Below are 22,561 nucleotides of genomic sequence, written 5' to 3' on the forward strand. Positions count from 1 at the left end.
AATTAATGAAGCTAAAGAATTAGATTTTTAATTCTGAATTAAGAATTTACTGATTTAAGCAAAACTTGAATTAAATAATTCGAAGCTTGAAATAAATGAATGAAATTTGGAGTGACTCAGTTGATAAAAGGAAAACTAGTAGAAGAATAATTAACTGAGGTATTAATGTTTTTGAAAATTAATTGATGTATATAATTATGAATGAATAAAACTGAATTAATGATAACTTAAATAATTAATGTTCGTTTTAGTTTGATATCATCTGTTCTATAAGATATCACAAACATATATACTTTGTGACTTCCGATTTTGATCATACGCGTACTCTTTAGAACAAAAAGCTAAATAAATATAAACGAAATAAAAGAAAGCGGAATATGAAGATGAAATTTTAATTTATTTTCCCCTAAATAATTAGCTGGATCCGCTACTACTTTAGAGTAATTTGAAATTAATGTTGATGTGATGAATGTATGAAATGCAAAGATAAATAAAAAAACCATAGAGAGATGAATAAATGGACTATGTACTCTTATGAAATGAATAATGAATGAGTTGCTAAATAAAAATAATTAATAAATGGAACGATTTTCAAATGTAATGGAAAAAAATTCATTTTAATTTTATCTATTAATTATTCTAAATACAGTTTAATTAAGTACGAAAGTAAAGTCGGTCAAGCACGATCATATAATACCTTGTTAGCTGGACTTTCAATTCGATTCCCGCCAGATAATCTGGGTGTATCTGAAGACAAGGAAAACGTTTCGCAGTTTGTATAGATCAGATATTTATGACAAAAATGTCCTATTACAGGAGGACATTTTATTGGGGCAACATTTCTATAGTTTTTTTTAGCAATTTTTTATAATAATTTTTTTTTCAAAATTTTAAAAAATCAAGTCAATTTTTTTAGAGTTGCATTTTTTTTGCTCGCACAATTTTACCACTGCTTTTACAAAAAAATTTTTTATTATCCATACGTAAAAAATATTTGAAAAAAATGTCGTACAATAATTGCCTATGATCTATGAGAATATAAAAACAGCCAATGGGGAGAATTGGATTCAGTTATAAGAAAAATAATACCAGAAGAAGATCACATAGCAAAGCGTGTAATTTTTTATGCTCGCTACTGTATATACATATATGTGCTTAAATTAAAACTGTAAAAGATTATTATTGTTACCAAACCAATGTAATGGTAACTGATTTTAAAATAACAAATGAATGACTGAAAACCGATAAATAAAAAATAATAATTTCTAATAAAAAATTAATAAGAAAAATGGCTGATGAATCAACAATTCTTTGATTAGTTATTGAACATATGACAAATAAAACAATGTTTCCATAAATAACTGATGTATCAATAAATACCAATGAGAAATGATCAAATGGTTCATAAATAAATAGTATAAGATTAAGTTGATGATACACTATAATGATATTCAAATTAATGCAATAAATAATAATAATTTTGAGATTAAATTTTGTTGAAAATTTAATCTGTGAAAATAACTTTTTGGTAAATGAAACACGTGAAGTGGAAAGGGCGTCTTTAATATTTTCTTAAGTTTCCTTATTATTTATAAACGTAATTTCCTGATATAAACTTCCTGGAAATTTCATAATTTCCATGGAATTTTATGAAAAATTTTGCCAATTACAAACCCTAGAAATAACATAAAATACCGTTATCGTTAATTCAATAATCGAAATAATCCAAATTAATGTTATAATTGTTCTTCTGAGAAAACGATCGATATACTAATTCTATTATATTGGGATTAAAACTTGTTTAACGCCATAATATTTAGGGCCTCCATCATGCAACTTGCCTTTTAATCAACCCTATCATGAAAAACATGTGAAATTTATGTTCCCATGAAATATCCATTTCCCTCGAAGGGAAAATTGCTATCGTGATATTCCCCTGAACTTTTCATTCACAATAGTTGATTTTGTTCGTAACAGATGTTTATTGTTTACAAAATTCCATCTAAAAATTTCCCAACATGGGGAATTTTTTCACATGAACAAAGTTTATGAACGAAAAATGGGAAAAGGGAACATATTTCATGTGAAATATTGATTCGCGATAAGGGTGAATATCATCAAAATATTGATCGAGCTGTAAAGTAGCATTCAAGTTTAATTTTCAGCTCGTGTATATGTGAAGTTACAAAATCTCTCGATAACGAAATCTCTTATATATCAAAATTGCAATGAAAAACAAGTATGAAAGTATTTTCGGTCAATCCTGATCATATAGTACCCTACACTGAGTAAATGAGCAAAACATTTATCTTTGAAAATTTCAATAATTCATTTTCCAAAAATTTTAAGAAATTTATGCTCGTTAATTTAACTTTCGGAAATGGGCATTATATGGGAGCTATGACTAATTATGGACCGATCATCACAAAATTAGATGACATGACTTCCGTATATATAAAACTTATTTGAAGCGAAATTTATATAAGGGGACTTCCATTTCATTAGATCGATCTCGTAACCATTTTAATGATACCTTTTGTGGGTTCATCTTTCAAAATAAATAGAAATTATTTATCTTTTAAATGATAAAACCGAATCTTATTGTACCCTTCACCTTCGTGAGAAGGGTATATATAAGTTTGTCATTCCGTTTGTAATTTTCACAATATAATTTTCCGACCCTATACAGTATATATATTCTGGATCCTTATATATAGCGGAGTCGATTAAGCCATGTCCGTATGTCTGTCTGTTGAAATCAATTTTCTGAAAGCCCCAGATATCTTCGGGATCCAAATCTTCAATAATTCTGTCAGATATGCTTTCGAAAAGATTCCTATTTAAAATCTGCTGAGATATGAGGAAAAAACCAGGACAACCTCGATTTTTGACCTATTTTTGACCTATATCTGGATAACTAAGTCATTAATATAGATAATATGGATATCTAATGATAGATATTTCAACGACGTATATAAGACCATGGTAAGTTGGACCTACAAAGGGTCAAAATCGGAAAAATTATTTTCTAACCCGAATTTTATTTTTACAAAAAAAAATTTAAATTTCAAAAAAGAAATTTTTAAATTTATAAAATTTTAAAATAACAATTTGAATGAAAAAACAGATTTGAAAAAAAAATTTTGGAAAAATATTAAAAATATTTAAAAAAAATTTTTGAAGTATAATTTGGTGAAGGGTATATAAGATTCGACACAGCCGAATATAGCTCTCTTACTTGTTTTTTGAAAAATTAGTTTTGATTAGATCTGGTAATAAAACACCGAATTTCGACAGTACTAGGAATGGTTCTATTATATTTTTCAAACAATCTGAATTTGATTGCTTTGTTTTCTTCTAAGGAGTGAGATCGAAAAATTCTTAACATACATATATGTTTATAAAAAAGAAACCACTAAACTTACAGCTTTAATTTTTTTTTTATTTGATTGAAATTATTATTACAATTTACAAAAAAAATTATTTTTATAGTTTTAATCACTAGTGATGAAATTTTGAACCTTTTTCGGAAACCCTTCCATTAACGTTTTTATAGTGCTTTCTGTCACTTTGCTCGAACATGTAGTCCATCTCCGTTTAAAATCTACCACACTTTTGGACACCTTTTTTGTACTCTTCAATTCTCTTTTAACAAGAGCCCAATATCTCTCCACTGGCCTTAGCTCCGGGCAGTTTGGAGGATTTGCCTCTCTTGGTACAAATACCACATTATTGTTCTTGTACCACTCAAGGGCTTGTTTGCCATAGTGACAGGATGCCAAGTCAGGCCAAAAATAAGTGGACACATTATGAAGTCTTATGAATGGAAGCAGCCTTTTTTGTAAACATTCCTTGATGTAAATTTCGGTATTTATAGAGCCCGTTGTAACAAATGAGTGGCTTCTTTTGCCGCAACTGCATATTGCTTGCCATACCAAGAACTTTCTGGGAAATTTTGTCTGCTTTTGGGTCCTAAACTTTTCTTCAACATTCCCTCGAGCATCAGCAACATAAAATTTTTGACCTGGAAGTTGCGAAAAATCTGCCAGAACATACGTTTCGTCATCCATTATGCAGCAAGAATATTTTTTTATAAAACTTGACTTCAATTTCCGTGCTCTGTTTTTGGCCTCTAAATTTTTAGTAGCGTTCCTGTCAGGAACTTTTTGAGCCTTGTATGTTTTTAAACCTGCATTAGCTTTAACTTTTCGTACCAAATAGTCCGAGCACTGAGCTAACCGGGCTGCTTTCCTACCGGATGTGTTGGGAGCTCTTTTGAAAATGCGTTCTATTTTTTTGGCTTTAGAAACATCATGTGGACCATTCCTTCTACCTGAACCAGGTTTTCTATCAACTGACAAGTTCTCCCGGTACTGTTTAATAACATTGGAAACAGTTTGACGGCAGACCTTTGTATGCTTGGCCAACTTTTTGTAAGACCAAGTTGGGTTTTGTTGAAAATATTTAATAATTTCAGTACGCACTTTTTTCTGGTCACTCATTTTAATCAGATTAACAAAAAAATTAATATAATTGACATTACACATAATAACTGACATGTTTTTCAAAGGTAACTTGATCAAAAAAAAATTCAAATAATACTTGGGTTAAAAAATGTAATGAAAAACGTGTGTTAAGAATTTTTCGATCTCACTCCTTAATATGATTATGATTCATTATTTATTTTTTTTTCATGCTGTTTTCAGCTGTTTGAAAAACAGGAATGATAAATATTGTTAAATTGCTTAGTCTGAAAGGATAATAAAAGTACTTCTTTTGAATTTAACAAAAAAAAATATACAAAGTTTTGTATTTTAATGTAAGAAAAATAAAAAATTTGTAAAGAATTTTGAAATGAATTTTAATGCCAATTAAAGATTTTTGATTTTTATATTATGAAAGCGATTTATTTTTATTATGTAGTTATTTTTGGTTTTGTATATAAATTAAATTCTATTTTTATAATAATTATGACGAGTATTGAAAGAAAGATAGTTAATTTTTGTTGACATTAATGCTATTTTATTAAAACGTACATGCAAATATAATAAGAATAAATAGTATATGTTTTATTTGTGATAAATGTGTAAAACTATTACTAGAATTTGTTTAATTAACAATTTTTTTTTTTATAATTTTTCTCTGAGTTTCTTTTTGTTGGGGAAATTTTACTATTAAATTGTTTTTATTTAGTTGTAATCGAAGGGTTAAATGAGATAATTATATTTTAAGCTTTTTTAAATTTTTGTTAATTTTTCTCTGGATAAATATTAAAAAGTTTATTTTTTTACTTTGAGGTATTTAGATAAATTGTATGTTTTTATAATTTGTTAGGTTTAAATAAAAAGTACTTGGCATTTTTTTTTTTGTTTTTTTTTAATTTTTTAAGTTTTAACATCAAAAGCGGTTAAAATGTTACAGCTAGTTTGTGGAAAATGGTTAAAATAATAATAATAATTATTTGTTTGTTTGAAGTTTAAAATGCAATGAATATATGAATGAATCAATGAATGTAGAGCATGGGGGAGTTATGTATGAGTGTGTGATTTAGGAAATTAGTTTTTATTATTTTATTTATGAATAAACTTATTTTAAAAATGCAGCCACAAAAATTTTATTATAATTTTCTTATGTTTTATTAATTTGTTTGTGAATTTTGTTGCGTTTTTAAGAGCTTTGCTCTTAAACATATTTGAAATTTGAATTGAAAATTATAGATACTTTTCAATAGATAATAAATTTTAAAACACCAACTTATAAACTACATACCAATTTTATTTTTATTTTATTTTTTTAAATTAAATTTTTTGCTTTTCTCATCAAGCTTAAATTTACTTCACAGTTTTAGAGTGTTCTTTTCCTTAGTTTCAAAAAACAAATATTGAAATTTCGCAGACTTTGGATTTTGAAAATGATTATAGAAATTTTAAAAGAGTTCTTAATATGTAATTTATATACTACTACTATAGTTATATTTTATTGTTAAATTTAGAAAAAAATCTTAGCCAATTATTTGTAAATAAAATGTTATAAAAATATTTTCAATTTTGCAGAAAAATTTTATTTTTTTTTTTCAAAAATACCACATTTGAATTTGCTCACAGTTTATTTACTTTACGTTATAATTTTTTTTATATAAAAAATACACAGTTAATGCCAATTTTGTAGGTAGTTTTTTTTTTATTTCTTAAAATCTACTTGCTATTCGAAATTTTCACAGTTTTAGAAGTAAGGGGTTTTATTTTAAAAATTTTTGAAAACACAGTTTTGAAAATTTTTTAAAAACACAGAGCGACTGTTTGTTTTGTTTTACATTATTTCATTTTTAGTTTGGTTTTAGTATCACATGTTAGGAGCTTGTTTAATTTTCAATAATTATTTATTAAATGTTTGAAATTAAATTAGAAATTAAGCCAATTAGTTGATTATATAAAGGTTACGGAAAATGGCGCAAATGCCAGGTGTTTTTCTTGTCAAAATATTGACAATTAACTGTTTACGTTTGCGCCATTTTATATTTGTTTGTTTAAACGCTGTTGGTTTTGCCAATTAGTTTTAGTTTTAGTAATTCTATTAAAACTTTTGTGGCCATCTTTTTTTTTTTGTTTTTAATTTTTGTATTTAGATTTTAATATGTTTATAATTATGCCAATTTAATTTTATTATTTTAAAAACACTTACACACACTTAGTTAATTACAGTAAAACTAACAACTACTACACACAACATAAATTTACTACAGGAATATTATTTTAAAAGGATTATGCAGTTGTTTATTTAATAATAAACGAAAAACACACATACATAAGTTTATAAAATAATACAATATAAAAATTAATGTTTAGTTCAATTTTATGTAACTTATTTTTGGGTTTTACAGCGAAACACAAAATCAATTTCAGTTTTTTTCCCAATTAAAGGTGAATAAAATGTTATGGTTATGATTTAGCTTTTTGTTAGCAAATTTTCAATTTTTAGTTAAAGCAAACAATGCAATTGTTACAAATTGTTTATAAATAAGTTTTATTGCATTTTAACCAATTTTTTTTGAATGGAATATTAAGTTATTTATTAAACTTCGTTTGCTGGCCTTAAGTTCGGTAAACACAATCAAATGCTAACTCAATACTTCATATTTTCTTGTTTATGCCAACAAAAAATGTTTGTCTGTTTAATATTTTATTTAAAAATATTCTTATACTTAGAATACATATTAAAAAGGAAAACAAAAAACACTTAACATTCATTTGTGATAAAAAGTTTTAATTAATACATATTAACTTAAATACTTAACAAATTTAAATTTAATCTAATCTTCTAAATATGTATGTTTATGTGTAATATTTATTATATATATATAATATACCTTTATGTTAAAACTACAACCTATTGGCTAAATAAAACATAAATAAATTAAATACTTTTATTTAAGAATTTTTATGTTTTTTTTTCGATAATATTGCTTACGAAAAATTACTGTAAAATACCATAAATATCGAAATATTCATATTTTTTTGGTGTTGGTTTCTTACAATGCCTACGAGAGAGAGAGAGAGAGAGAGGGAGAGGAAATGTGTGTGACAGAGAGAGAAAGAGGATGAGAGCTTATTTACACATGTTTATGAATAGTTTTAATGGTTAAAAATAATTGAGAATCAAGGAAAACTTATCTTAATTTATATAGTATTATTAAGAGACTTAAAAGTTGTGCTGGATTGATTAAACAAATTAAACACAATGATAATTAAATGACTGAATGACTGGCTGACTGACTGGTGATGAATTTAAGTATAATGATTTGCAACGAAATGTGTGATTGAGATTAATGATGTGATTGTTATCAGTGATGAATGAATTGCTTAAAAGTGTGAATGAGAAATATTTTGTTGTTAGATTTCTGAAGACGATTCGTAGATTTCTGTTCCGATTACAAAATGATATATAATCAATTTATAGAGGAGGATATAGATTTTAAAAATATGAAATATTGGCGACCACTTAGTATAGCATGAAACTTGTACAAAAATATGGACAGATTTCAATGAATGAAATCTAGATACAAAGTTTTATTATTTTCAAAATTACATAGTTAATTTTACAGACCTTCGTTGGCAGTGAACCGTTATTTACTCTGTAATATTGGAGAACACCTTCTTAGGGGAGGGAACTGGGAGTTTATCTATTATCTAAAAGTATTATTTTGAATTGAATTACACAATTAGCCTCTTACTGCTGTAATTGGTTCCTCGTGGGTAGATACCGGTTCTATTTCCAACACTTTAAATGAGAGGAACTGGGGACCGGACACTGTAACTTTGTAATGTTCAAATATCAGATAAATTAAACCTTGCTAGGTTTAATGGTTCAATAAAAATGTTCCTAATCAGTTTAGAAACTGTGAATAGCCTTATTTAATTTACAACAAAATATTGAAAATTCTAAGTATGGATATATAACATTTAGATGCATGATATTGTTTTATAACAATGATGATGATTTTTTATTTTTTTTTGGAGAGAAAATATTCAAAATGTGATGATTGTTTTGTAAGTGCATGATGTGAAAATGATCTTCATTTTTAGATTTTTGATTAAGGTAAAAATTTTCGTTTAATTAATTAACTGCTTTAAAAAAAATAAATTCCGACCGTTGATAATGGCCATATTTTGAATTATTTTTTTTTTGAGTTAGTTGGTTTTTTTCGCTATAAATTTTCTAAAATTTATATTTAAATATTTTTATTTTGCCTGATATTTTAATGGCGGCAGTAATATAAATTTCTAATACAAATTTTGCTAAATTGAGGTATTTAGGTTTTTTTGTTAAATTTTTTTGTTTGTCAATCTTTTCAATTTACTAAATGAGGTAGTAGTAATATTTCAATATTTCTATAAATATTTATTATAATTTTTTTCTTTCTTTTAAATTAAAGCAGTTTTTTGTTTTCCTTATTTTTTCTGACATTTACTAACACCTAACTTTTGTTTGGTTTAAATAAAATGATAATCATCACATGTGATTTGCAAACACACCGTAGATTGTGTTTGATGTCATTTGAGGTATTGAATTTAGTTTATAATCCATATTAAAGTATATAGATTTTGAGTTTAGAGTTGTTTTCTATTTTGTGATTTAGCCATCATCTGCTTATATACTAAACACATAAACACCAGTCTTTTTTTGATCCTAAAATCACTCTATACATCACTTTCATCACATTATTGTTGCTTCGTTATCTATATTAAATGGTTTTCAAAACCAGTCATTAGGGGTATTCAATACTTATTATTGTAATAACTGTATGCTTAAAATACCTGATTTATTTTTTTCATTAAATATTGTTTTTTCTATTTCTAAGTAAATCAAAAAATACACGCACATATAGCTTAAAAATATGGCATCAGTTGAAATGTTAAGAAGCTCCTAATTAATATTACAATAATTTTGTAAACATTTTTGAAATATTATTTACAGCTCTTGGGAATTTTAACTGACGCTGGTTAAATTATAATTAATTTAAAAATTAGTTTTTAAGATTGTTCGACAATTCTTTAGTTTTGAAATAAATGCCAAAAATATTTAAGTGCTTTGAATTTTCAAAATAATTTATTTTCTTTGTTTTTTTTTTTTAGCAATTTTTGTTAAAGAAAATTTTGATATTGTATTTGTAATTTGGCTTAAATTTTAAAATTGTTATTGCTTACTTAACACTTTCTGGTTTTCTATATATAAAATATGTTTAATATATTTAAAAGGAATTTTAAACTTAAAACTAATTTTAATGGATTATTACGATATTATTAGATTATTTAAAAAAAGTGTTGTTATTTAATATTTATGTATATACATGTTATGTATATTAAATATTTCCTTTTATATTTATTTCATCTTAATTAATTTCAACCGATTTCTTTGGTCCTCTTTACCAGCAATAATTGTGGTTGTTTTGTGTTGAATTTCATCAAGAATTTAAATTTCTTTACAAAGTATTTCTTACACTTTTGTTTTTTCTTTATTTCTTTTCCACCATTTAGACCATTTTTATCGGTTTGAGTTTTTATTTTTTTAACATTAAATTCGTTTCTTTTAAAACCTGAAGACCAATATATTAATAATTTGTGATTAAATTATTTATTGGTTTTAATTTATATTGTTTTTATTTTTATTAAACAACATCATTTTCTTAATTTAGCTTTAAAGAATTTGTATGTTTATTTAAAAAAACAGCCCATATTAGTAGAAGCTTTTCTTTTAATTTAATGATTTAAATACTTATTTTGCTTTAAACTTAAGATGAACGAAAAAATTTCATAAATTTAATAAAAAATAAAACTGAATGAAAAAACAAATCAGGTCATAGGGTGTGTAAGTTTTACCATAAAATTTAACAAAAATTGTTTTATATTGATTTATATTTGTACTTGTTGTTAAAACAAAATATGGCTAAAAAGGCTAAAAATTAAAAACATAAAGTCAATAAAGGGAAGCGCTCCATTTACCCGGGATTAATATGAATTGTATGGCATTTCAATAAAACTGACTTGTAAAAATGTTCTATTTGATTTTCTCCATGTCTTAAATTTTAGATTGCAGTAGTTAATCCCAATTGTTTTAAAATTCGTAATTTACTATTCTTAAAATTATAACAAAACAATTTATTAGTTTTAGGACTTAAGCTTTAACTAAAAGAAAGTTTTAATAGTTAAAATTTCATAAACATAGGTATTTTAAAATGTTTTAAATGAATAATACTTCAAACATCAAATAATATTTAAATTTGTTTTAAGTATTTAGTATACATTTTATTAAACTAATAAAGTTTTGTTTAAATAAATATTAATTTAAATATAAAACAATTGAGATTAAAATTTTAAACTGCTATAACATTAATGCTTTTATTTAATCCCTCAAATCAATATTTTAGTTGCAGAACACTTCCTTAAAGAAACTTAAAAGGAACATTAAATAATTCTCTACATGAAAAACTTAAAAAATTTAAACTAATAAAGTTTTTTTTTGTTTCTTTTTGATTACACAGGTAACTTTGGTCAAGCAAAACAAAATATAAATTGTAACAAGGTGAAACAAAGATTTGTACATTATTTTACAAAACGAAATTAATTTAAAGACATTAAAAAGACAAATTAAAACTATTTTCAGTGTATTTTTGCTTTAATTAAAAAGACAGGGTAACTAAAAACTATTGTTACTTACAATATAAAATTAATATGTACTCACTTAATATAATACTTACTACAACATCAATTAAAGGGACAATTTAAAATTAATCTTTATAAACCTTTCTAAAATCGTTATTAAACACAAATTCACTATTTCAATTTATATTACTTTTAAATTAGAAATGAAAATTTTTCTCCTGCTATTGAAACTACTGCGATTTATATGTTCCTCTATATGCGTTAATTTAAGAGTAAGGAAAAGAAAATCAAAATTTCTGTTCTCTACATTTGAAAATTTTACAATATTTAACTAATTTCTAATTACTAATTGGTATTTTTTAGTACAAAGTGTTTAAATTATTATTTATGTAATTGCTGCTGTGTTTAACTATTTTTTGTTTATTTGTTTAAACTACACAAAAATTTATAAATTTAATTGAGTTCAAAAAATCATTCAAATTTTTCTTTTCACTTCAATTATGCTTTTATATTAATATGTTTATAAATTAATCGGAAGTTTATTCGTCCCATTTTATGAAAAATTTATATTTTGCTGTGTTATAAATTCTCTTATAAATTGGGTGGTTTGGTTAAGATTTTGGTTTTATTATTTTTTATAAAGCATAAATTAAAGATAATAAACTTAAAGAAACAAAACATAAATACCATTTTTTAAATTAATACAAAAAAAATACCAAGAAATTATAAAAAATTATTAAATTTAAAATATGTATAATAAAATTTAAAGTTTTTACAGATATGAAAATACAGACAATCGTGAAACCCATTTAAATTCAAATTTTAGATATCTTATTTTTCATTGCATAACTTAGGGAGCGAGCTTATTTTGTAAATTCTGTAGCTATGAAAACAAAACAAAACTAAATGAAGATGAATTTGTTTTGTTGCTTTAAAATTATTCTTATAGCCGTTATTTTGAGATTAACATGCACTTAGTTGTTGTTGTTTCTTATTTTACCAAAAATATGTCTCACTTACAATAACAAATCAATACAAACTATGTTATTAATTTTATTGATGAGTCCAAGTACTGAGAGGAATTTATTCTCAAAAAAAATGTTAATGCACATACATGTGCACAAAGCAAATTCATATATTAAGAATTTTAACAAAATATTTTCTATAGACAAATTACATGCTCTAAAAAATATGTTCTCCTGGTATATTTTCAGAATTTGACGACTGTGGAGACCGTGCAATTTTCAACGTATGGGAGTGAAATAAATATTAAATGGAGAAAGTAACTTTCGTAAAATGCTGTCTGCCTCGTAGATTTTAAAATTTATAATTAAAAAAATACCTATTTATTTATTGGAATTGTTTTTCGGCCTTGTGTATTTTTATTTAAGTATTGTTCTTTTGTTCAAAAATTATACCATAAACGGACATGTTTTTACAACTTTTATTAATTTGAAGCTGGTGTCGTTAGCTTTATGTGTAATAATTAATAAAACAGAATGCTTGCTAAAAATTCTGTTAATCTGTTATTTTCTTGAATTTGGACAATTCGTGTAAGTGTGTTTTGTAAATGTATGGGAGCGCTAAAACTTAATTGCTGAAAGTGTTTTTTTCTGGTTTTTTAATTTAAAAAATGCGATAAAAATCGGAAATAATTAAAATACAACAGAAGCCTTGATGACATAACTATTTCTTAAGTTCACTTTCTAGATATTTTGTTTGTCTGGTATATTTGAAGATTTTGTTAAAAAAAATCGGAAATTCTTTGGTAAGAAAAAGAAAAGTTATGATGCCAAAACGACATGGTTGATGCAACCTCTAAGAAGGAAATAAAGTAAGCTCGTTTTATGTTGGATCAAACATGCTGTTTTTCTGTCTAAAAGTTCTGATGGCCTGGTATATTTCTAGTTTTTTTTGTATATTGCCTGTCCATACTTGTGATTTGTGCATTATTAAAATGACTTGCTGTAATTTCTGTTCGACTGGTATTATTTGAATACAAAACAGTATTTTGAGATTTATTGTAAACATGAAAAAGAAAGAAACAAATTATTTTTTTACTATGTCTGGTTATTAGATGCTGTATATCAAGATCATTCATTGAATTAAAACGAAAATTACCAAAAATCAAAAAGTTTAAAATATAAAAAAAATTAAAACAAAACAATACTAACCAACTTCAATTAAAAAAATAAAAACAAAAAATTTTAATTAAATTAAAAAATTATATTTTATTAAATGTTTTTTTTTCATATTATTTTTTGAATAATCAACAAAATTTCATTATTTTAAATTTAAAAAAATAGATATTATAAAAAAATTGTGTTTTATGAATATTATTTAATTTAAACTTATTTATTTATGTTGTTGTTTTTCATATTTTTTTATTTGCTTTATATGTTTAAAGAATAATTAAGAATAATAAAAAATCAAACTAAAATATTTAACTAATTTATAATAAAAAAATATATAAAAATATAGAAAAAAATATATATATTTTTTGAAAAAGATGAAATAAAAAAAAATAAAATTTAAAATACACTGGGGGAGAGGTTTCTGGCAATAGCAAGGGGGTAGATAGAAATTCTTTTTGTGTTTTATGTATAAAAAAAATAATAAAAGGTACATAGCGTTTATTACACATAAAATGAGAGTAAAGAAATGATATGAATTATTTATACAAACAAATAAAAAAAGGAAAAAATATTTATTATAAAGTAATATTTAAACTAATTAAAATAATGGGTTTTATTTTCCAAGGGGATGTATGATTTGAGTTAGAAAAAATTAAAATAAAAATAAAAAAAGAAAACAAAATATTGCTATATTTTAATTGTGATTTCATTAATTTAAGGTTGTTTATTAAAAAAAATTAACTAGTTAAATAAATTGTTTTTATTTTGGGGAAAAATATATTGCTCTTTCAAGAAAATTGTCTAATTAGCAAAAAAATAAAAAATAAAAAATTGAACTTTGGTTAATACCTGATGGGAAATAAACAAATTGAAATAAAAAGGAATTAAATTAATTAAAACAAGATTTTTTTGTTTAGCTTTTTGAAATAATTTGTACATTTTTTAACATCAGATGATCTGAAATTGTATTATTTAACATTCAAAAAAGCTTTTTTTTGATTTTGTTAAGAAAAATTAAAATAAACTTTGAAAAAAATAGGTAAAAACAAAATTTAAGAGCAAATATTTTTCAAAAATTAAAAGAAAAACTTAGGTTTTCTTTTTTTTTATATAAAAAAAATTATTAAAAATATACTTTAAGGTTATAGGGAAATTTTATGTTTTTTTTAAGTATAAAAAGGAAGTGAGAGAGGAATAGGCAAAAAAAATTATTTTATATTTAAAACATAAACTAACAAATAACTAAAAAAACACATTTTAAATTATAATTTATGGTTTATAATAGTAACATTTAAAAATTATTATTATTATATATATTGTTTTTGCTAAGGAGGTAATATTTTTTTCTCAACCACAATTTATTTTACTTTAATTAGTTCAATTAATCATAAAATTATAAAATTGTGATTTTTCTTTTTTTTTTTTGTTTCATTAAAATTTATTGCTCTTGTGTAGTTTTTTTTATTAAGAAAGTGATTTACTGTTTATATTAGATTATTAATTAAATAATAAACAAAATTAATTCAATGATCAAGGTGGGTATTTCAAAATTATGTTTATTATATAAAAATAATGAAAAAAAATAAGAAAACTATTCATTTATAATCACTGCCGTACTAAAATTGTTGGGGGTTGGTTTAAGGAAACAAACTTACTATTTGAAATAAAATTTTTCTATACTTTTAAACTTAATTTAAGGGGGAAAGAGAATCTTAAAAAATTGTTGTAATATTTAATGTAATAAATTTGTTTTTGTTTTTTTTTTTTTGTTTGTAGTTAATAAGTATTTAAAGAAAAGTTGTCATGTTATCTTAAAATTAGATTAATTTGTAGTGTTATTTAAAAGGTTTAAAAAGTACACAAAAAAAATGTTTTAACTTATAAATAATTTGTATGTTTTTGTTTAATAAATGCCAAAGTTTTAGTATTCTTTATTTGCAAATAATGGTTTACTGTGCTAAATTAATAAATTTCATTTAAAACAGTAAAAAAACACATTATTTTAAAATGTTTATTTTTTTATTTTTTTAATTATTTCTTTTATTAAGTTAAAAAATTATTTAACGTTTGTGTTAAATTTTTTTTTTACTTTTTTATATGTAATTATCACGCAGTGTTTTCCCTACTAATATTGTTTTTCATTATTATTCATTATTAGTTTAATGTGGTTATGTATTATTAAGAGAAAACAAATACTTACTATTACTTTTATATTATTTAATTACTAGATTTTAGTTTTGTTTTGTTTTAATTATTTTTTTTAAATTATTTGGTATTTAAAATGGCTTTAACTTTTTTCAAAACTTCAAATTTGAAAACAAGTTTTATTTACCATGAATGTTTGAAAATTTATTTAAGAAAAACAAGGCCTTTTTACGAATGGGGGAGATGAAATAGTTGCTCTATGCACTAGTTAGTTAAGATCAGGAAAACCGACAATTGGTTTAATTGAAAAAGTACTTTTGAAAAAAGGTACCTTTTTAAATAAGTAAATGTACTAAATTTCTTGCTCGATATCGTAGTATATGAAAAAAAAAATAATTTTACTCGATATCGAATGCTGTAATGTTTATTCCGCAAATTCGATTCCAAAATAAACACTTTCAATGAATTTTGCATACAAATTAGAAAATGTTCATTTTCGAATCGAGTTCTATAAAATCGAGTAAACTAAAATTGGAAAGTAATAAAAAAAGTCATTAACATTTTCAATAAATCCTTAAACATTTTAAATTTTTAATAACAGTCCCTTATGCTAAATCTCTGGCTGAAGTTCAGATGAAATTGTTAACTCAATCATAAACGAAAAACTTTTATGGACACAATTTCAACTTGTATTTAATGGAATTATATATTATACATTCTGTCGATACAAGTCAAAATTTTGTTCACTACAACAGCTCTTTCGATTACAATTCGATAGAGAAATTTTAAATAAAGTATATTGAATTTAAGTAGTAGTATTATCTTGAGTTAATTCGTAAACTGCTTAAACCATAACATCAGTCCTGAGGAAAAACATTACAGTCCAAACAGATCATTTATAATAATGTTATAAATCCAGGACAAAAATTATTGTTTAATAAAATAACTACAAATTAATTTTATCTTTATTTAAAATTTTATCTTAATTAATATTAAAACAACAATAAAATATTGAAATGTTTTTTAGAAATTTTGAAAATTTTCGAATGTTTTACTTCTTTAAAGAAGAATTTACTGAAATCAGCAGAGATTTTGTAGCTATAGAGTCTGATATTATGTTCGTTGTACGAACTGGCTTTCACAATTTTCTCTTATAAATTTAATAATTTTGTCACAATTTTGCTGTTCTTTTTGAAAAATTTTTATTTTTTTTTAACAAAAACGGTTTGAAATCTAAAAAAACGAAAATATATTCACAATTTTGCTGTTCTAGGTTAAAAACTGAATATAAACTGATAATTAGGGTCACATGAACGCTGTTCTTTTTTGTTTAGGAAATGAAATTCAATGGAAAAGATAGAAACAAACTTCACAGCTAATTTCGAAAACAAATCGAGCCAACAACTTTGTTAAATTTAGTGAAATTTACTTGCTTTATATATGACATATTGGTTAGATCTAGATATTTTACGCATAGTTTTTGAAATAAACGGGACATATTAAAAGTACTAACAGCCCAATTATGAATAAAAAATCCGCGGGTGTTTTTTCCCTTTTCCTATTCAAATTCAATATTGGATTCGAGAAAAACCTCCCACGGATTTTTTATTCATAATTTGGCTTTATAACTTTGGAACTTAACATCAGATTTTAACCAGCAAGGAGGTGCTGGCATGAATTTTATCTAAACTGTTGTAAAAATAATATCAGATGCCCTAGTACTAAAATATAATTCAAACTAAGCTAATATCCCATATTTGCTAAACAAAATATAACATGTATATGTCAACAAAAGTAAGGAAAATTAGCATGACTCAAATAACATTTTACAACGAGGACAAGAGTAAAGTTAAAATAACAAATTATTACAAGATACTTTGTTTGTTAAAATCGGAAGTCGCATTACAAAGTTATAAAATCTGCAATGTATCGAATTTTAGAGAATTGAAGAATATGAAATATAAATAATATATGTAGATCTAAATCATTAAGCCTCTTAAAGCTTACAAATTTCATTCAAATCTAAGGAGTCTGGATCGAACAGATTTTCAAAATTAGCGGTTGAAAAAAAAAATCAAATAAAATCCCTTACTTTCTACAAACTTGATCTTTAATGTTTAAATAAAATATAAAATTTGTACGTAAAGAGATTTTAGAAAATTAAAAATAAAGCAAAGCAAAAAATTAATCAAAAAACGGGGGTCCTTACAAACTACATTCAATTTCGAATAGAGATCACATTTTTGAGTTGTTTATGATTAAGACTTATTAATTAAACAAAATTTCTTATTTGGAATTTTGAAAGGAAAACATCTAAATCTAAAGCCTAAAAGTTAAACTACACAATAAACTACAAACTATAAACTACAAGCTAAATACGAAATATATTAAAGAGATTGTTATGGAGGAGGATTGATCACGCTGCGCCAAAGTTAAACATAAATTTTTAAAGGAATCTTTTCCATCAACAATGTAAGAGAAAAGGACTCCTGTCACAGTAGTTTGGGGGGTGGTGTTTAAGGATTTATTGAAATGTTAACAAAAAAAAGAAATTTTCAAAATAAAAAAATTAAATTAAATAGCTAAAAAATGCCTTAAGAGCTTTTAAGAGAAATTAACAAATTTAAATTTTCGCCTCAAATTTCTTTATAAGTGCTCTTGTTTTTCTTAGTAATTTCTAAAAAACTTTTAAAATTCCTGATTATTTAATAAAAAAATTATCATTAATTTAAACATAAATGTATGTATTTAATAATAAAATTTTTTAATTACCAATTTGTAGGTAAAGATGTAAGCGAAAATATAATTAGAAATAAAAAAAACTTATTTTAATTAAATTTTCATTGTTTTAAGTTGTTTTTATGTTTAATATTTAAAAGAAATTATATTAGTTAAGGATTTTTATTTAAAATTTTGTAATTTTTTTTATTGAAAAAACACAGCATTTTTTTAATAAAAAATATTTTGCATTTTTTTTATAAAAATGTGATGTTACTTTTTAATTTTTTGGTGGTTTAAAATTAATAAAAAAAAAATTTAAAATAAAAACATTAAAAAACTCAAGTTTAAAAAATAATAATAAACTGAAAAAATATAATAACAAAATTCAACAAAAATAATAGATTTTTTTATAAATATAAAATTTTTTTATATAAAAAAATTTAAGAACTTAAGTAGAGAAACATAAAATACTTTAGTTAAATAATGTATTTTGTTTTATAATTAAATGTTACCCAAAAAAATAAAAATAAGAAAAAAATTTAACAAAATTGTTTTAAATAAATTTAAATAATTCTTTTCATTATGGTTTTGTTTAGTTTTCATTACTTTTTGTTACGCTAAAAGTAAGTAAAAAGAACAAAAACAAAAAAAATAAAAGATTTTTCTAAAAAAAACGTAAATTTTTAAAATAAATTTACATAAATAGGAATTCATCTGAAAATAATTGCATGCAAGCAGCGGCTCCCAAACCGCCTGGATTATTTTCATTTACAATATGGTTGGCATTGTTGTTGGCGTTGCCAAACAATGGTCTAAGATCCTTATTATTGGGGATATTATTTGAGGCTACCACTCCGGCTGCTGAGGGCAGTTGGGGAGTGCGCCAGATATCGGTGTCTGGCTGTGAAGAAGTATTCGAGCTAATATCCGATATATTGTCGGTTAGATTATTTGTGTTTGTATTGAGGTTGGTCCAGATTTCTGGAAATAAATCTTGTACCTGCCCCGAAGAAGTCAAAGTTTGGGGTATTTCCCAAATGTTATTCATTTTGCCAAAGTTCATGTCATTTGCATCGAACATAAGATTGTGGCCATTAATAGCGGAGGCATTATTGCAGTTAACATTAGCAGAGGACCAGGAAGTGGGTGATTGGGTTGTGATTTTTGAGCCAGTGTAATAAGTATCCCTGAGTTGGCTGCTACAACCTGAGCTGCTGGTAGATGGTGAAGTTTGCTGTGACCACAATGATTCCTTGCTATTACTGCGATAATTATGGGCCACATTGGTCATAAGGGTGGGGCTCAACGAGGGCTGAGAACCCGAGCCGGAAGAACAACCACTAGAGGTGGATTCTGAACCCCAGAGAGAGGAAATCATGGCCTCTGTGCAGTGGTTATTCAAATTTTCCATTGGGAAACAGCCACCATTGGAGGCGGCTGCTGCTGCTTGTTGATATACACCCATATTTTGTGATTGCAAAACGACTGATGCTGATGCTGCTGGTAGTTGATTGTTGGACCAGACTTTAGTATTTAAATTATTGCTACATAATAAGTTATTAATACTGATGTTGCTGTTGTTGTTATTGTTATTGTTGCTAATTATTGTATTATTAACAATATTGTTTGTTTCATTGTTGTTGTGTAATAAACCTAAATGTTGTTGTTGCTGTTGTGTAATTGGTGGTGTTGTTACAATATTGTTATTATGGGCTGTTTTCATTGCATTAAATTCATTCATAGCATAATTATTATTATTATTATTGTTGTTAGTATTTGTATTAGCAATATTATTATTATTTGTTGTTGCTGTTGTGATTATATTACCTAATTTACTTATATTACATTGTTCACTTAATTTTAATTGTAAATTATTTATTGTTGTAGAATTGTTTACAACTCCTGCTCCTGCTCCAGCTGATGATGATGATGTTGTTGATGATGAAGTATTATAAGAAACTGAAGACGACGACGACCTTGTCGCAGATTGTCTTACCTGTGTTGCGGTTGATGACGATGATGAAGATGGCTGCGATTGTTTTTGATATTGTTGTGCTTGTGGATGTGAACCAATTAGTTCGGCATTGATTTCTTGTTGCAATGGTGCCGAATAGTCCACATTGGGATTGTACAAAACCACTTTATTCGCTGACGAAGATGCTGACGACGACGAATTTGTTGTGGATTTAGATCCCGCAGAGAGGCTCGTTGAAGTTACCCCAGCAGTTTGTTGTTGATTTGTAGTAACTGCTGCTTGTGTTGGCAACTCCAACGAGGCCTCATGTTATGCGATCGCCGACAGGCGGCCGGAGAAGCTTTTGGTGTAGCAGTATGTCAATGGCTTGACAAAGTGTGTATCCTGAGTTGCACAGTAGGGGCAAGTGACACAGTGCGAGTAGTCACTATAGAAATTAAGACGTTGTTGTGGATGCAACAACAATTTGAAGCAATTATTGCACTGGAAATGCAGAAAAAAAGCAAATTTATTAGAAAACTATGTTTAATTTTACAATATATTTCTAAATTTTTAAAAAGAAACCCAGCACATAGGGAGTTTAGATCTCATATTGAGAATAATTTAAAATTACACTAATTTTCAAATGATACGATCATGATTTTTAAGTAATTGAACAGATTAAAACAAGAACAAGTAAGAGAGCTTTATTCGGCTGTGCCGAATCTTATATACCCCTTCAGCAAATTATACTTCAAAATACAAATTTTAAATATTTTTAGGTAAACAAAATTTTTTTTTCCAGTTGTTTTTTTTTAATTTTTTGAGAAAAAAATTTTTCGTATTATTTTAAATTTTTTAAATTTAAAATTTTTTTAATTTTAAAAAAATCCATATATAGGTGTTAAAATAGGTTAAAAATCGAGGTTGTCCTGGTTTTTTCCTCATATCTTAGCCATTTGTGGACCTATATTGCTGATTTTAAATAGCGAACTTCTCGAAAGCATGTCTGACAGAAAATTGATTTCAAAAGACAGACGGACAGACAGACACACACATAGACAGACGGACATGGCTTAATCGACTCCGATATCTATAAGGATCCAGAATATATATACTTTATAGGGTCGGAAATGAAAAATGAAATTACAAACGGAATGACAAACTTATATATATCCTTCTCACGAAGGTGAAGGGTATAAAAATGTTTAGGAATGAAACAAAAATGTTCGAGAAGGGATCGTACCACAAATTATCGAATTCAGAAGATTATAGTAGGTCCAGAAATTATTTTTTTTTAATGAAATTTCTCCTTTTGTCATTTTAAACAATATAAATTTCAATTAAATTGTTTTTAAAATTGAAATTATTTAAATTTAATTCGAAGAAATCTAGAATCAAATTTCACTTACCTTGAGACGTTCTGCACAGCAGGGCATAGCGGCAAATATATCGTATGCATACATGGTGCCTAAGACTAGATTTGAACCATCCCATTTATCAGTACAGAATCTGAAAATTATAAATTTAGAAAAATATTTAATAAATTGTTTATATGAACAAGACTAAATAAATTTCTAGAAAAACATACAAATTATAACATAAAGAAACTTACCTGCAGCAAATATTACGATTAGTAGAAGTGCCATCCAAACAGCGCATGCAAACGCAAGTCAAATATAAAGAACGTCCTTCGTATTTAACCTGAAAGTAAAAAAAAATGAAGAAAAATAAAATTGTAAATATCAAAATTTAACACAGGAAACATAAATTAACTGTAATGCACATATGTGGAAACAAAAACCTTGAACAAAATCCAACTTTCAAAGTCAAGTGCAAGTGTTCAAAACAGGACGAAACTTAATAATTCTATGTAAAATTTCCTTATGCTAAAAACACAGAGAATGCATTTTAAAGGCGGTAAATAAAAAAAACAAACTGACATGCAACATATTTCATTTACATGTGGCACATACGAGTACAAACTCAAAGTAGTAGGAATGCAGTTGAAATATGGAACATTAGCCAACAAAAAAAATAAGAAACGCCTAAATGACAGCAACGAGACAAATAATGAAAAATTATGACTAAAGGGAGCTTAAAATATGTATGGATGTATACAAACAAAACTTTCTACATGATAGTTAAATAAACATATAGTAAAAGAGTGTTTTGCATTGCTGGCTTTTTTTCTTAACAAAAAAATAAAAACACATTTCCTGAAAGACGGCCCACATACAAATTATTTATTTGCAAAAAGAAAAAAAAAAACTTTTTTATGTAAAGTATACAAACAAGATTTAAAAAGTACTAAAGTTATCAAAGAAAAAACTTTAAATTAGGGATATTCAGCAAAGGAAAACAATAAAACCAAGAGAAATGTGCTAAAATTACAACTACAGTGCACTCGTGATAATATGAACTAATTAAAACCAGGCCAGTTCACT

General features: G+C 25.1%; 1 protein-coding gene across 1 annotated transcript in view; it reads right to left on the reverse strand.

Moving 5' to 3' along the window:
• Positions 1-18,814: 18,814 nt before the first annotated feature.
• Positions 18,815-22,561, reverse strand: part of heca (headcase) — a 230,484-nt gene continuing 226,737 nt past the window's right edge. The window contains exons 4-6 of the mRNA XM_065515218.1: positions 21,730-21,818; positions 21,527-21,626; positions 18,815-20,618 (exon numbers count right to left, since the gene is read on the reverse strand). Of these exons, the coding sequence (XP_065371290.1) occupies positions 20,445-20,618; positions 21,527-21,626; positions 21,730-21,818 (363 nt within the window). The 3' untranslated portion in view covers positions 18,815-20,444. The remainder of the gene's footprint in view (positions 20,619-21,526; positions 21,627-21,729; positions 21,819-22,561) is intronic.

The sequence above is a fragment of the Calliphora vicina genome, chromosome 1 (assembly GCF_958450345.1).
Source record: "Calliphora vicina chromosome 1, idCalVici1.1, whole genome shotgun sequence".
NCBI classification, from domain to species: domain Eukaryota; kingdom Metazoa; phylum Arthropoda; class Insecta; order Diptera; family Calliphoridae; genus Calliphora; species Calliphora vicina.